The sequence below is a fragment of the Lathamus discolor genome, chromosome W (assembly GCF_037157495.1).
Source record: "Lathamus discolor isolate bLatDis1 chromosome W, bLatDis1.hap1, whole genome shotgun sequence".
In the NCBI taxonomy this organism is placed as follows: domain Eukaryota; kingdom Metazoa; phylum Chordata; class Aves; order Psittaciformes; family Psittacidae; genus Lathamus; species Lathamus discolor.
Window position 1 is genome coordinate 25,505,404 of NC_088908.1, and position 16,481 is coordinate 25,521,884.

Genomic DNA, 16,481 nt, shown 5'->3' on the forward strand with positions numbered 1-16,481 from the left:
GTTATCCTTAACATCCCTGGCCAAGTTTAATTCTAACTGGACACACAATGGGTCTCTGAGCTCTTCAAAAACAGGGGAGGACCCTGCAATTTCCTAGAACAAAGCAAATTTGGGAGATGACTTGTCCTTCAGTTTCATCCATCTTTCATTTTGAGTTCTGTGCTGATTCCACCTCTGCTGAGTGCAGTGCTATTTCCTACAGAAAGTAGGGCTGCAGGAACTCTTACAATGGTGGTAGCCATCTGGCAGCCCAAGAGCTTAGTCTAGTCCATGTGTTATTGAGTCCCTGGATTGACAGATAGTCATTAGTCCAAACAAACAGAGAACATTATTGTACATGTGTTGCAGGAGGGAAAAAGAAGTTTATATCTAAGAGCCAGCAAATTTTATTTGATCAACTGCAGTGTCATACAGAATAGGTAGGAATAAAAGTAGTACCAAACACATAGTCATTGGCTTGCTTTTAAAGCCATAATAATCTATAATATCAGTCCTGCTCAACATCTCCCCAAATAGGAATCAGAAGACAGAAAAAAGCAGCTGTAACAATGTTTCAGGATAGAGTGCCTAGATCGAGTACCAGACACACAACCAGAAGTTTTTTGGCCAAGACAGTCAGAGGTGGTGGTGCCATCTTGGCTCCAGAAGGATATGAAAACCAGGGCTTTACTAATTGCTAGCCAGACAGCACAACCTCTGCACATCATCATGGCTATCGGGTTATGTTTTCCATACAGAATAGCCTGTCTGTTGACAGACAGACATCAGCCTTTTGGCGTGGTACCCAAGTCAGCCAACCTTTCTGTGAGCTGTTTTACACAAGCAGGACAGAAGATGGGTAGCGTGATGCTGTGGAAATCCAACCATCTCTGAATTTCTTAGGCTTAGCTTTGCTATGTGATGCAAATTGCTACAGTGCTACGCTGAGCTTCGTGTCAGCCCATCTTTCCCAGACCACTGGGATCTGTGTTGGGAGCTTTCCAGATCTGTCTCTGACTAATGAGAGTGCAGAGGGGATGTAGTTTGGATGCCTACCTCAAGTTTTTCTTTAAAGGGATAGATTTTAATAAGCCACTGGATAGTTTTTTACTAGCTCAGAGCCTTCCAGGGTCTCTCAGCAAACCAAATGCCAAGCAGAAGTGGGAGGCCTTGATTAAATGTTCTGAAGGTGTATGGAAGAGTGGAGGAGGAAGGGAGAAGGTTGTCCCTCCTGCAATTCACAGCAGCTGTCTCATGCCAGACAGATTTCCACAGATTGAGAAGTCAGCTCTGAAACACAGATGTGTGAGAAAGTGGGAGTGAGGGGGAGAGTCATACATGCAGATATTTATTCAGTGTCTACAAAACTCCTATAGACTTGGAGCTGGGCCCTGGATGTCTCTGGAAAAGGTGTGTTCACCAGCCCTGTTTTGTTTCCAGAATTCATTCAGGCTGCAAATGCTGTGAAAATAATTGACTTTAGCTGTGGTGCAGCCACACTTCAGCTGAGAAGCAGGGACCACATTTCTGAGATGCTCTGTAAGGAGGAGGAAGAGGTTTTTGGTTAATGAGCCACGTTCTGTCCCCAAGTTATGGGACCTTGTTTCTCACTGAAGTAGCAGAGGCCATACCACTGTGCCAGGATCTGGGCCTGTCCCCCTCCAGGGACATCCTTTGTGGATGCTGGATGCTTTGAAGATATCAGTTTGATTTCCCCCAGGTTCCCGACTGGTAATGGCCATGACCATGAGATTGCTTACTGATAACTAGTACCGTGCCTCTGATTTGTCCTGCACCACCAGCAAAATACAATGCTCATCTCTCCCCCCATGCATGGGTTTTCTGAAATGTTCTGTGATGCAGCTTTCAAGTACAACCAGCCACCAGAGGAAATTGCCCCAATGTTAATCTCCGATAGGCTGAGTGACAAGTATGATTAATGAGAGTAAATAACAGCAAAAAATTGTATTTACTGGGATTTAGTTTATCAAATAGGACGGTACAATACGACACAGGTCAGTGCTTCTGTGGGTGTCAGTCAGTGCAGCTCTATAGGGCTTAGCAGATTTGTAGCACGTAGCTTCACATGAGGCTTTGCGTTTCCCTTAAATTCCCCCCTTCCAGAAAACCATTCCTTTTTGAAAAAAGAAAAAATAACCAAAGCCCCCTAGTTAGTGTCCAGGCATCTTCAAAGGATCAGAGCAGGATTTACCCTGGGATGTCAGAGAGATGGGGACCTCAGTCCCACTCCAGTGCAACTCTACATCAACCAGGGCAGGAGCAGCTCTGTGGGTATCTTTGCAGGCACAGATCATAGCTAATGGTGAGGAGCAAATAATTAGGGGTGGTCTGTATTGGTATGAGGAAAAAGAACTTGCTTACCGATACAAACATGACTTCTGGCAATGTCAGGCTGCTAGGAAGAGCCCCCCTCCCTTCCAGCAAGGTAACAAATAAATTGGGCTGTGTGGATGCTGCAAGAGAAGTCACAAGTTTGCTTATTGAGCACAGCCTGTGTGCTTGATAACAGTGACATGTGGGAGACAATTAAAAAATTGTGGTTATGCCCAGGTTAGTGAGGAAACAGATCCCCTTATGAACTGGATTTATACCATGTGTCTGGTGCAAAGGCAGACACAGCCCCAGGTTAGAAAGAAGCCATGCTAACTTCCGGCTAAGCTTACAAGCTTCTTGTTCACATCTGCCTTTAGATTATACTGCCTTACAAACCCCTACCCTGCCCTGGCCCTGCAGAGCCCTTTTTTTTTAGCCCATTTATTGACTAAATAATTTACCATCCCAGGGCTTCCAAGCTTAGCTGTTTCCCAAAGCCAAGCTCAGCCCAGCCAGCTCCAATTCTCCTGGTGTATGTGGACTGATTAAGCATTCAGGAGTGACACCGAGCTGAAAAATTCTGACTCCTGGTAACAAACAACCCAAAGACAATTCTGTGCTGCATCAAAAGAAGCATGACCAGCAGGTTGAAGGAAGTGATCCTGCCCCTCTGCTCTGCTCTTGTGAGACCTCACTTGGAGTACTGTGTGCAGTTCTGGTGTCCTCAACATAAAAAGGACATGGAGCTGTTGAAACAAGTCCAGAGAAGGGCCACGAGGATGATAAAGGGGCTGGAGCACCTCCCATACAAAGGCAGACTGAGAAAGTGGGGGCTGTTCAGCCTGGAGAAGAGAAGGCTGCATGGATAACTCATAGCAGCCTTCCAGGATCTGAAGGGGTGCTATAAGGATGCAGGAGAGGGACTCTTCATCAGGGACTGTAGCAATAGGACAAGGGGTAATGGGTTCAAACTTAAACAGGGGAAGTTCAGGTTAGATATAAGGAAGAAGTTCTTTACTGTGAGTGTGGTGAGGCACTGGAACAGGTTGCCTGGAGAAACTGTGGCTGCTCCATCCCTGGTAGTGCTCAAGGCCAGGTTGGACGGGGCTTAGAGCAACCTGGTCTAGTGGAAGGTGTCCCTGCCCATGTCAGGGGTTGGAACTAGATGATATTAAAGTCCTTTCCAATCCAAACCATTCTATGATTCTATGAATCAGCTGAAGGTTAGGGTTTGTCCTGCTATGGAAAATGCAAGCCATTGGGAAGTGGCAGCAGGACACATGGGAAAGCTGCAGGGATGGTCTGGGATGCTCCTACCAGATAAGAACCAGCCTTAAGAAGATTAGCCCAACTCCCATCCAGCTTGTACTGAGGGAACAGGAGACAGAGAATCTGGGGAAAGGTAGAGGCAGCAATGGAAGAAGCAGCTCTGCACCATTCCATGCCTCCTTCCAGCAATCCCAGGGGCAGAGCGCTGCCAATTTTTATCTCCCAAGGTAGCTTAAATACCACCGTGATAGTCATTAATAACAACCCTGCCAGATGGGAGCTGCAAGGCAGGGTTGGGGGGCTGCTTGGTCTGGTTTGTTTTGCTTTAATTGCTGGCTTGAGTACAGAGGCAGAGCGTGGCAGGAAAAGCAGGAGCACCAGACTTGGGGGAGGTGGGAAGGGAAAAGTCAATCAGGCAGTATTTTAAAATCTACCTGCTGAGCCCGGGGAGGCTGGAGATTTTAATGTCATTCCCAGCTTGAGATGCAGCCTGGAGAGTGAGAAAAGAAAGGAGGATCTTCTCTTCTTGAATCTTAATTGCTCGTTAAATCATCTAACAAATGCCTGAACTCCTGGATGCTCCTTAACAGAGGGGCTTCATCCTTGGCAGGGGGGAGGAGTGTTTTTAAAAATACCTCACTTTTTCTGGGTCTGTTAAACTGAGAGTTCAATGGTTCACTCTGCAAAATAAAACTTAAGCCTGGAATATTTCTATTGCCATTCAGCAGGAGCAATAAATTCCCTGTGAGCTGTTCCCTTGCTCCAGCCTGACTCCCAGCCTGCCCTGCAGACAGGTGCCTGCACCTCAGAAGGGCAACTCTCCCATCTCAAGAAGGGACCTCCAGTGACTGCAGAGGAGCATGTACCAAAATAATCCCCTGCTCTACGATCTCAGCTCCACTTTTGGCCCAAGCAGACCTGGTAACCACAGCCAGAGGTGCCTGTCCCTGGTCACTCCCATTCTGCCCTGTCATTGCTGTTTATCTATGTCTTCTGCTCAAACCCTATCACGTTGGGTCTTAAATCATGGCACTTCCACAAGTCTCAGTAGTGGAAAAGGTGAGGCAGCTATTTCCCAGCACAGAAATGAGATGACCATGCTGTTCCCTCTGATGCTTTGCAGAAAGCAGCCTGTAGTTAAATCTGCAAAGCTCAGAAGCAGCCCACACCCTGCCCATAGCAGCTGGAGAGCTTCAAATGTGCTTTTCCATCACAGACAGATGGAAAGATCTGTGACTCATGCATATAACCCTCCTGAGTAGTCAAGGTAACATAAGACCTCCTTCCTACATGACTGAAGGCATGGATGCTTTTTGTGCACCACCCATGCACAAATAACAGGCCATGCCAGAGCGCAGTCCTGAGCGGACTGGCCATTAGCAGGTTGTGTGTTATGTAGAGTCTATGAAAAGAGTAGAATATCAACTCCAGCAGAGCAGGCAAACTGTACTGCTGATTTATGAATATTCACTGAGCTCATGAAGCACTCTGAGGTAGAAACCAAGCTTTTGAAATTAACTGAACTCCTCAAGGTTCTTCATTTGTCTTGACTTTGAGGTGCAAGTCATCAATACTATTTCTCCAAAATTATCAGAGTCTGTACAGAGGGCTGGAAGAATTCCTGGACACCAAAAGTTAAGTATTCTTCAAGAAAGACTTTATGTTCATAAAGTCTTCAAAGCATAGAGACTCTACTCCACTAAGTTTTATAGGATGGTGTCTCCATACAGTACTGAGACTTCTTCAGCTCATAAAGATGTTCAGGGGACTTGAGGTTCTTTCTCTGAGTGCTTCTTCAGTCTCCAGTGCTACCAATTTGGTGCCCTGTAACTTTTCAACAATTCCAATGTTTCATAAAGAGAGGCTGCAGAGGAGTTTTGCTCCTGGCCATGCAGGCCATGCCATACACCTCATTGTTCCCACCCATGCAATTAGGCTATTGTGGTGCTCTTCAACACTGGTGCTCCTCCACTTCTAATTGTACCCATGACCTAAGAAATAATCTGCTTGCTTTGCCCCAAAACCATGTCCCCAGTGCTTGGACAGTATCCAGGGAGAGCAACCCATTCAGCAGTTGGGCTGTTCCCATCATAGCTGCTAAATCCGAGCATCAGCTAGGAGCATCAGCATCACCTGGAAGGGTAGAGGAACAGGATAGAGCCTGTTTTAGCCAGGAAAGATGTAGGAGCTGCTCCCACAGGCATGGGAGCCCACATGCTCCCACATAGGCTTCCCAGGAGCTGCACGTCCAGATGCAAGTGCCTTTGTGCTCATGAGACAGGTTGCTGTGATGGAGAGGGGTTGTTTGTCCATGGGACAGTGACAGCAAAGCATGGGCACTGCCCGCTCTCCCATTTGCAAGGCTCATGCTTCTGGTCACCATTTGCTGATTTAGACCAAACACCCTGTAAGGAGGAGACTTACACCTGTATTTGTCCAAGAATGGGTTTGATCTCAGACAAGAGAAAAGGTAATAAAACAAGGAGTTTGGCTTCACTGGTTTGATGTAAGCACACATAAAGAATCATAGAATGGTTTGAGTTAGAAGAGACCTTAAAGCTCATCTAATTCCACCCCCTTGCCGTGGGCAGCAACACCTTCCACCAGACCAGGTTGCTCCAAGCCCTGTTCAACCTGGCCTTGAACACTGCCAGGGATGGGGCAGCTACAGCTTCTCTGGGGAGCCTGTGCCAGTGCCTCACCGCCCTCACAGGGAAGAACTTCTTCCTAATGTCTAATCTCAATCTCCCTTCTGTCAGTTTAAAGCCATTCCCCCTTGTCCTGTCCCTACAGGCCCTTTTCAAAAGCCCCTCTTCAGGTTTCTTGTCAGCCCCTTTATTCACTGGAAGCTGCTCTAAGGTCTCCCTAGAGTCTTCTCTTCTCCAGGCTGAACAAATCAGAACAAATAAGAGCTCCTCTTTGATTCGGAGAAAACTCCAGGAACAAACTTGCCAACAAAGTTTTCAAGCTGACAAGCAGGTATTCTTTATTGCGGCGCCGGGAGACACGGGGGATAGCTCCTCCTAACGTGTGTCTCTCTGTTGCTCCACAAGCTGTCCTTATATAGTCCCTGGGCATACATACATTACGTCATTTTCCAGAAAGTTCCCCGCATGCGTACAGAATTGTGGTGGTGGTCTCTGAGGGTCGTTTACTTCTTCCAACAATCTTCATCACTTCTGGCAGCCTTTGGAGCACGCGCAGTAGATGCTCATACCAGTTTAATTGGTTCGTTAGCACAGGAGACATAATAATCCTCCTATCCTCCTACTTATCAGTTAGTTTAACTGTAGCCCATCCTGGACACCTGCTATTCCCAGATACTCCTTATCCCTGTGTCCTGTTCTTCTAGCCTGTTTTTCTTAAAACTATGTCAACTATAACAATTTATCTTGTACAAGAATGCTCAGTGTGTTCTCTAGCTGCACTCTATTTTTTTTCTATGTATCATGCACTTTAGTAATTTTCCATCGCTACTGTTACAAAGCCATCAAACTTAACATTACTTAAAACTGATTCTAAAGGTTTATATATTCCATTTTGTGATTTTCTGTCCCCCTTGTTTCAAATCCCCCCTTTTTCTGTCCTTTTGCAAATTCGCTTGCAACATTTTATATATTACCATTACCATCAAAAGTCTTTTGAAATAATTTCCTGTTTCTACTTGGTGCTTAATTTCACTCCTTTTCCAGTCTTCATAATTTATCATAGCATTTACAACACCAGAGAGAACATTGTATCATACCACAAGTAATCAGTATTAAAATAATTAACACCAATATACCTGCAACCAGTTGCCTCAACCAGGAGAGATCAGGTAACCATGAAGTTAACCTTTTCCATATTTTTTTTTTTTTCAAAACCCCAGGAGGTGTCATCCATGGCCATTTCATGAAATATCTTAGTTTGTTTCCAAATTTCCTCCAGATCTGTTTCAATTCTGCCACTTTGGTCTATATAGGAGCAACAGCTTTCACTGATTATGGAACAAACCCCTCCTTGTGATGTCAATAACATGTCTAGTGCCATTCGGTTTTGTAATACCACCTTAGATAGGCTAGTTATCTCTCGTTCTGCCTGGATTATATCAATGTTTTTATTTTCCATTTCCTCTATGGTTGCTGAGACATTTATAATTTATAATTCACTTATTCCCAAAGATGGAATTAGCCCTCTTACAAAACTATGAAATGCAGTGTGCTGTTCAATAATAGGGTTAAACCCTTACTTAAACTGTTTAGCAAAATTGGGTATTACAGCACCTAAGGTGCTTGCCCCCTTCTAGTTAGGGGCTAGAGTCTTATAAGCATTTTCTCCACATAACCAATACCATCCTTCCCCTATAGGAATGGGCCACCACTGAACTACGATACCATCTATATTAGTAGTGTGATTGCAATTTGAATGGTGACCTACATCTGTAGCATTTAAACAAGCATTATCTCCTACCCTGATTCCTGGTGTAATACATCCAAATTTTAACCTTTGTCCATGAGACAGTGTTAGGAATTGGAACTCCAATTAATGGGAGATCCAGGCTTTCTCCTGATTTAGGCAACTGTGCACACACCCAACAGTCACTACGATTGAAAACCTTAGTGACATTCTGCACTAATTTCAGGTATAAGTTCTGGTCCCAAGCTTGTGCTCCGGTTATCATATGAGTCCTAATTGTGACCGACGCAATTTCATACGCAAGGGTCCTGAAGGTTTGACCTGCCATGTCTTCTCTGGCTCTGGTGCTTTCTTTATTCTTGAGTAATGTATTCAAGCAGGTTGTTCCTTTATTTTCACTGCTGTAAAGGTGGTCAGTAATCTCTGGTACGGTCCGCTCCACTTCTCCTGTAGAGGATCTCCAGAAAAATTCTTAACATAAACCCAGTCTCCAGATCTGAAAGGGTGAATCAGATAACCCAGACCTCTTGCTCTTGTCCCTACTGTTCTCTTATTTATCTCCTCCAACTGTTTTCCCAGATGGATCAGAAACTGTCGGAGATAGCCTTCCCCCACTTCCTGAAGACTTTCTCCTTTAAACTGGGACTGATATGGTCTTCCATACAAAATCTCAAATGGGCTAACCTCTTCTTTTGACCAAGGTTTAGTTCGAATTCTTAATAGAGCCAGTGGTAAAGCTTGGTACCAATATAAATTTGTTTCCTGACATATTTTACTAATCTGTTTAATCAGATGGTTCATCTTTTCTACTTGCCCACTGGCCTGAGGCCTGTATGGAACACGTAGTTGCCAATCAATTTCAAATTTTTTTTGCTAATTTCTTGTGACAATTTTGCACTAAAGTGTTAACCTCGGTCTGAAGAAATTGCCTTTGGTACTCCAAAATGAGGTATGATCTCGTTAAATAATATTTTAATCACTTGTCTTGCATTATTTATCCTACAAGGGAATGCTTCTGGCCAGCCTGAAAAAGTATCCTTTAACACCAACAAATATCGATAACCTCCTTTTCTTGATAATTCAGAAAAATCTGTTTGCCACTGCTGTCCCAGATAACTTCCTCTCACAATTGTCCCAATTTGATTTCTATTTTCAGTTTTAGGATTATTCTAAAGACATAGCTGACATTGTTTTGTCACTAATTGAACTGTAGTATATAGATTTCTTCCTACAATTTGTTTAAGTGTTTATACAAAGAGTTACTATCACAATGAGTTTTATTATGTTCCTCCTGAACTAACTTCCAGAGTTGGTTATAGGGGGTTACAATTCTCCCATCAGGTATCTGAACCCCACCCTCTTTATTTTCCTGTCCTTTTAGATCTTGAATCAGTTTTCTATCCTCTTTTGAATACCTAGGTTTAGATTTCTCAATTGTTAGTTTGCCATCAGGGATTAAGGACATGATTTTAGATTGTTCAGCTGCTCGTTTGGCTTCAAAATCGGCCACATTATTTCCAATTTCCTGATCAGAGTCACCTTGATGTCCTTTACAGTACATAATAGCTACTTCTTCAGGTAGCTGAACAGCTTCTAGTAATTGTAGAATTTCTGTAGCATGTTTAATCTGTTTCCCTCGTGTATTCAAAAGTCCTTGCTCTTTCCAGATAGCACCATGTGCATGGACCACACCAAATGCATATTTAGAATCAGTCCAAATATTTATCCTTTTATCTTCAGCCAGTTCCAGGGATCTCATTAATGTTATTATTTCTGCCTTCTGGGCAGAGGTGTTTGCAGGTAAAGGTTTAGCTTCTATTACCTGTGAAGTGGTGGTAACGGCATATCCTGCCTTTCGTTCACCTGCTTTCGTTCATGAAGCTACTACCTCAGTAAACCAAGAATAAGCACCTTCCAGAGGTTTTTCTTTCAAGTCTGGTCAGCTCAAATACACAGTCTCTATGGTGGCCAAGCAATTGTGTGTTAGTAGTTCTGTCAGTTGTTCCTGCAAAAAGGATGCTGGATTCACAACATTAGTGACCACAAGTTCTATATCATCCCATTCCACAAGGGTGGCCTGGTATTTTAAAAAACGTGAAGGAGATAACCAGTGGGCTCCTTTCTTTTCCAGGACTGCTGATACCACATGGGACACTAGCACAGTGATCTTCTGTCCCAAGGTGAATTTGCGAGCATCTTCAATATTCATGACAACCGCCGCCACAGCCCTTAGGCATCCGGGCCATCCTTTGCTCGCTTCAGCCAACTTTTTGAAAAATATGCCACTGCCCTTCTGTATGGTCCTAGTTTCTGAGCAAGGACCCCCAAAGCTATTCTCTGTTCTTCATAGGAATATAGCCTAAAGGATTTAGTCACATCCAGAAGTCACAGAGTTGCAGCTCTCATTGGCTCTGTTTTTAAATTTTTAAAAGCCCCTCTGCTGTATCAGTCCGTTTTAAAGAGGGAGGGTTTCCTTTCAACAGTTCATATAGTGGTCTTACCAGAACACCATAATCATGGATCCAAAGTCTGCACCCATCCGGTCATTCCCAGGAATGCCTGGAGCTCCTTGGTGGTCGACGGTCATGGAGTCTGACAAATGGCTTCTTTTCTAGCAGCTCCAAGTTCTGTCTGTCCTCCTGCTATTTCATATCCTAGGTAGGAAACTCAGGTTTAGATTAGTTGGGCCTTTCATTTGGATACCCAATAACCATTCAGTCCCAGAAAATTGAATAATTCCACTGTCCACTGGATACATTCTTCCTTTGTTTCTGTATCAATTAATAGGTCATCCACATATTGTAACAGAGTCCCGTCTGAGTAGGTGGCTTCCATGATTCTAGTTCTCATGCTAGTTGATTTCCAAACATTGCTGGACTGTTTTAAACTCTTTAGGTAATACTGTCCAAGTTAATTGAGTTTCCCTTTCTGTGTCAGGATTTTCCCATTCAAAAGCAAATAACTTTGGCTTTCTTTGGCCAATGGTAAGCAAAAGAAAGCGTCCTTCAAATCCAGGACGGCAAACAATTTGTGATTATTCTTCAATTTAGTCAATAAGTCATACGAATTAGCTACTACTGGACAAATATCCTCTGCTGTTTTGTTGATTGCCCTGAGATCTTGAACCAATCTGCAACTTTTCCCATCATATTCCTTTACTGTCCCGATAGGAGTGTTATATTCCAAGTCACATTCAATTAATAATCTATATTTTAAAATTTATCAGTGATTGTTGATTCCCTTTGATCTTCTAATTTTAAGGGATATTGTTTTATTCTAATTGAGCAAGGCTCCCCCTCCTTTTTATTTACACTTTAAGAGGCAAAGCATTTTTCGCCTTACCTGGAGCTTCAGATGCCCATACTCCCAGATATACCTGATTAAGTTTTTCTTCTATTTCAGGGAGGTCCTCCTGTTTGCTTTTCTGCTGAATTAAAGATAAACTCAAAACTGCAATTAATTGATTATTTTTAACTCTAAATTCCATTTTGCCTTCTTTAAATGTTGCTTCTCACCCTAATAAAGATTTTAGAGAATTTGGCATGCATAAAAATTTATGCATTCCTATTTGTTTTCCCAATTTGTACTTTAAAGGTTTCAGAAAGAATGCTTCAATTTTTTTTTTTTTTTTTTTTATCCTGGTGGCCAGTAGCTCCCACATCTGTAGCGAATTCTTTTCTCTCTGATTTAATACCAAATAACTTGCTCCTGTAATTGCTAAAATTCCACTTTATTTCCTCTAGTCCCTAGTTTTAATTTAACCAGTGGATCTGGTAAGGTAGATTCCCCAGGTCCCTGTCAGTCTAGTTGCAATTCAGTCACCGGATCCACCCCATGGCACTGCCCCCCCACCCAGGGCAGTCTCACTTCCAACGTCCAAACTCCCCACAGCACGCGCACACCGATCCGCTTCCACAGAAGAAGAGCCCACTCCCCCACCTCTGCCCGACATCCTCCTCCCAGGCTCAAACACAGGAGCTGCTCGAGCTCCCCTCCTTTCCCCCTTGGTTTTCCCTTTTGTTTTTTTTTTTTTTTATCTCACAGTTGCTCACCCTGCTCTGCAGGGGCTGCAGATGCCTGCCTCTGCAACAGCACTTCTGCTTTAACCCTTTCTTAACTCTGAAGATGAATCTGCCGCTTTTTGCCAGTGACAGCAATCTCTTCCTCCTTATCAATATCAGATAGGACAGGTGCAGAGGGTGCTCCTCTCAGAGGTACCTGTGACACATACTTTTCCAACCTACCTTCCTGATTACTGTTTTTTTTACTTTAAACATCTTTCCCCAATATCACAGGCTGAACAACATCTCTCCATCTTAACTTTCAGTTTTTCCCTGTCCTTTTCCAAAGCGAAAATTAAGGGATCTGGCAGAGCTATATTAATTCTGCATTCAGTCCCTCACTCCACGTGGTTTCTTAAAGTGAAAAACATATCTGCATACATTACTTCATCCCATTTTCCTTGCCACCTCAAAACAACATTAATTGTAACAATATATTATAGTTCAGAGTTCCATTTTTAGGCCATTTTCAGGCCATTTTCCCTGATTTTCCAAAATATACAAAGGCCACCATCGGTTACAATATTTTACCAATGTTTTCTTATTTACCGAGCCCCCAGGAGACCCTCCAAGTTCCTTCCAGTGTGCCAAAATGCACCCTAAAAGACTCTTTTTCAAGATCTCTTCACTCTGCTGACTTTCCATTATCAGTCTCACATTCACACACACACACGGGATCCCACAGACACACTGCACACAGTTACAACACTGGAGACAGGGACTAAAATTCTATCAAACAAACAACAGTTAATAACACAGTTATAGCATCCTGTCACCAATACCAAATCACACGACCAAAATCCTTAATGTAACAAGCCACAAAATAAATCAAATACCAACAAGATCCAAAACCATTTCCACAAGACACCCCCTGCGTCTTGTAGGACCCAAACCACAAGATGCCCCCTGCTTCTTGTGGGTGTATACCAAACGGACGCTAGCAGCCGGGTATATGCCTTTACCTACGAGATTTCCTATCTCGATTTACGGAAGGCTTCCAAACCTTGCGCACGCTTACCAAACCAACCCAATTACCAATGCAGTCTTTATGCAAGATGCCCCCTGCACCTTACAGACCATACAAAAGAAAAGAATACCTTTTATGAAGATGGTCCTTGTCTGCTCCTGCAGTGATACGAATGAGTCGAGGGGTCCCTCCGGGAAAAATTCCCGAGGGCCCTAGGGAGCCCTGTCCTCAGCGGGTCCTGCAGCCGAGCAGAGAGGGTCCCATCTGGGGTGCCAGATTGATTTCGAGAAAACTCCAGGAACAAACTTGCCAACAAAGTTTTCAAGCTGACAAGCAGGTATTCTTTATTGCGGCGCCGGGAGACACGGGGGATAGCTCCTCCTAACGTGTGTCTCTCTGTTGCTCCACAAGCTGTCCTTATATAGTCCCTGGGCATACATACATTACGTCATTTTCCAGAAAGTTCCCCGCATGCGTACAGAATTGTGGTGGTGGTCTCTGAGGGTCGTTTACTTCTTCCAACAATCTTCATCACTTCTGGCAGCCTTTGGAGCACGCGCAGTAGATGCTCATACCAGTTTAATTGGTTCGTTAGCACAGGAGACATAATAATCCTCCTATCCTCCTACTTATCAGTTAGTTTAACTGTAGCCCATCCTGGACACCTGCTATTCCCAGATACTCCTTATCCCTGTGTCCTGTTCTTCTAGCCTGTTTTTCTTAAAACTCTGTCAACTATAACAATTTATCTTGTACAAGAATGCTCAGTGTGTTCTCTAGCTGCACTCTATTTTTTTTCTATGTATCATGCACTTTAGTAATTTTCCATCGCTACTGTTACAAAGCCATCAAACTTAACATTACTTAAAACTGATTCTAAAGGTTTATATATTCCATTTTGTGATTTTCTGTCCCCCTTGTTTCATCTTTTCCCATTATTTACAGCAGAATAATGGAGCTTTTTTTCAGCTGGTAGAAATATGAGACTACTCCAATATTTTCAAAGCCATGAAAGAAAAATTCTGCAGATTAGCCAACATCCCTGAAGCTCCTGCAGTCTGGGGGGCATGAGAGATCCACTTACTGCAAAGCAAGCAGAGAGGGGGCATGAATTTGGGTGTACTGCTTCACAAACAAGTGAAGCATCAGTAGGGCTGAACTCAGCTGTTACAAGGCTAACTACATGTTCCCATCCTAAATCTGAGACATCTTCTGGACCCAAATTGTGTCAGGAAATAGCTGTTCTACCGAATCACATTTTTCTACCCAAAACAATTCCATCTGCAAATGGCCAGATGGCCTGACCCTCACTGCCATACTCCTTAACCATGGGAGATTCCTCTCCCTCTGAGTCACAAAGCATGACAGCCAGCCAAGGTGTTCAGTGTTAACATGAATTAGCCCCTGTGACAGGGGCTCAGAGCAAAGAACAAGAATTCAGGAAAAGCAGTAAACCAGCATCTGAAAGAAATTGTTTCTGGAGCCTTTCTGCTGTCCTTTCTGATACAAACAGCCCCTACTTTAGCAAGGTCAAACCAGGCATCACTGTACAATATGTGTCCCTTTGCTAACAATTTAAAATATCCTTGTACATAGATGAATTTCTTTCTGTTCCCAAGAAGCTCCACACATCCACAGTGACAACTGGTTTGGCTGCTGAATAGAAGTATTTGTTGATGTGAGGTGTATTGCACAAATAACCTCTTTCCTTGTGGCTTTCTTCTCCATCCTCCTTTTGCCCCTTCTGCTGGATCATACAGCCCCATCCTGTGAAGTGCAGCCTCTTTACCCCTGATGGTTTTGTGCACTGTTTCTGAAATTTTTGTGTCCCAGTTCTGCCTTAAGCATCTATGTGACTTCTCTTCCTTCCTTTGCAGGCTGATGCCAAGATGGTCTGCGATGTTGTAAGTCGGATGGAGGACACAGAGCCCTTCTCTCCAGAGCTGCTGTCAGCTATGATGAGACTCTGGGCAGACTCTGGGATCCAAGAATGCTTCAACCGATCCCGAGAATATCAACTTAATGACTCAGCCCAATAGTGAGTATCCCTGTCCATAGACTTTGGCATTAAGAAGCTGCATTTGGGCTTGTTAAAGTTGTAAATAAAGTTAATGATCTCATAGTAGTGGATCTGAACATGGTTCTGCTTACAGACTGGGATGTGTGCTGTGTCACGGGCTGCTGCAAGGCAGAAAGGATCAGGCAGGACATTCATGTCCCCTCTGGCCAGTCTGGGGTCAGGTCCATGACACCAAGGCCAGATTCCCAAACTACTTCCAAACAGCTCAAGTTGGATATAGTGAGCAAAGGCAGACCAACTTGCTGACGTGGCTGGTGGCTTCTTCATTTGTCTGATAGAAGGGTGTGATCACCTGCTGTATATAGCAGTACATCTCTTGGGTTTGCTTTTCTAATAGTCATACACTGTACTGGTAGGCAGCTGGACTACCACCAGGGGTAAGGGACATTTTTACTTTTACAGTGGCATCATGTTATTCTCATAATACAGTCAGTGGCATCTCTGCCATTAGGGACCACATCCAGATTCTAAAGGTGATTGTCTGAATCCATGGCTTTGGTTCATTCTGTCATAAGGACAGGGCATCTACCCTTAAACAGCTTCTCTGGCTCTGAAGAAACATTGAGTGCCTCCCCAATTTAATTTTAATTGGATGAATTATAATTTCTAATGGTAATTCATCCAATCTGTTTGCCTCCACCTAGGCAAGGAGGCTAAAGCTTTTCATCCCATAATTTCAATTTCATCACCCTGTACTTTGTCTTGGGCAGTAGTCAGTAAAACGTGGTTAAGTATAAGCATAAGGAACAAGCAAGCAGAGAGATCTTTTCCCCAGTTATATCCTTGGACCTTTTGGTAGTCAGGGAAATAGAGGCTGCCCCAATGGTGACAGGGGAGTGCTATGTCCATGCTTTTGGCTTTCCCCATGTCAACAAGTTCACCAGCTGCCTCATGCACTTTGGGAGTTGTGTGTTTTGATTGTCTGGCATCACTTTGTAGGGTTTCCCTGGATATCTATCAAAACATGAACCCAAGCACCGGCGTGGTTGATGGGTTTGATATGTGTGATGGACCTGATCATCCCCAGTCTGCACCAGCTTCTCCCATCCAAGCTGGCAGGGCAGTTGGGGAGTGCAGGATTGTTTCTGCTCTTGCGGTGCTACAGCAGAAGGCAAGTGATGACACAGCACTGACCAAAAACCAAATGGGAAACCATTGTTTGGTTGGTGTCACAGCATCCCACTCAACCATTTCTCACCACAAGCAACTACATCTCAGTGCTGATCCTGACATTATGCTGCCTTTTAATCACTACTAGGTAGACATTCATGTTTAATCTATATTTCATTGTAATAGCAAAATCAGCCTTCTCTTGCCAGCAATTTTTCCCCCACAAAAGAAAGGTTTGATGGCATAAACATACCTTTAGACATATAAATATTATATAAATTATATA

General features: G+C 43.7%; 1 protein-coding gene across 3 annotated transcripts in view; it reads left to right on the plus strand.

Annotated features, from left to right (window-relative positions):
* Window positions 1–16,481, plus strand: part of LOC136004192 (guanine nucleotide-binding protein G(o) subunit alpha) — a 224,010-nt gene that overhangs the window by 153,786 nt on the left and 53,743 nt on the right. For all 3 annotated transcript variants that reach the window (XM_065660471.1, XM_065660470.1, XM_065660472.1), the window contains one exon: window positions 14,883–15,043. In XM_065660471.1, the coding sequence (XP_065516543.1) occupies window positions 14,883–15,043 (161 nt within the window). The remainder of the gene's footprint in view (window positions 1–14,882; window positions 15,044–16,481) is intronic.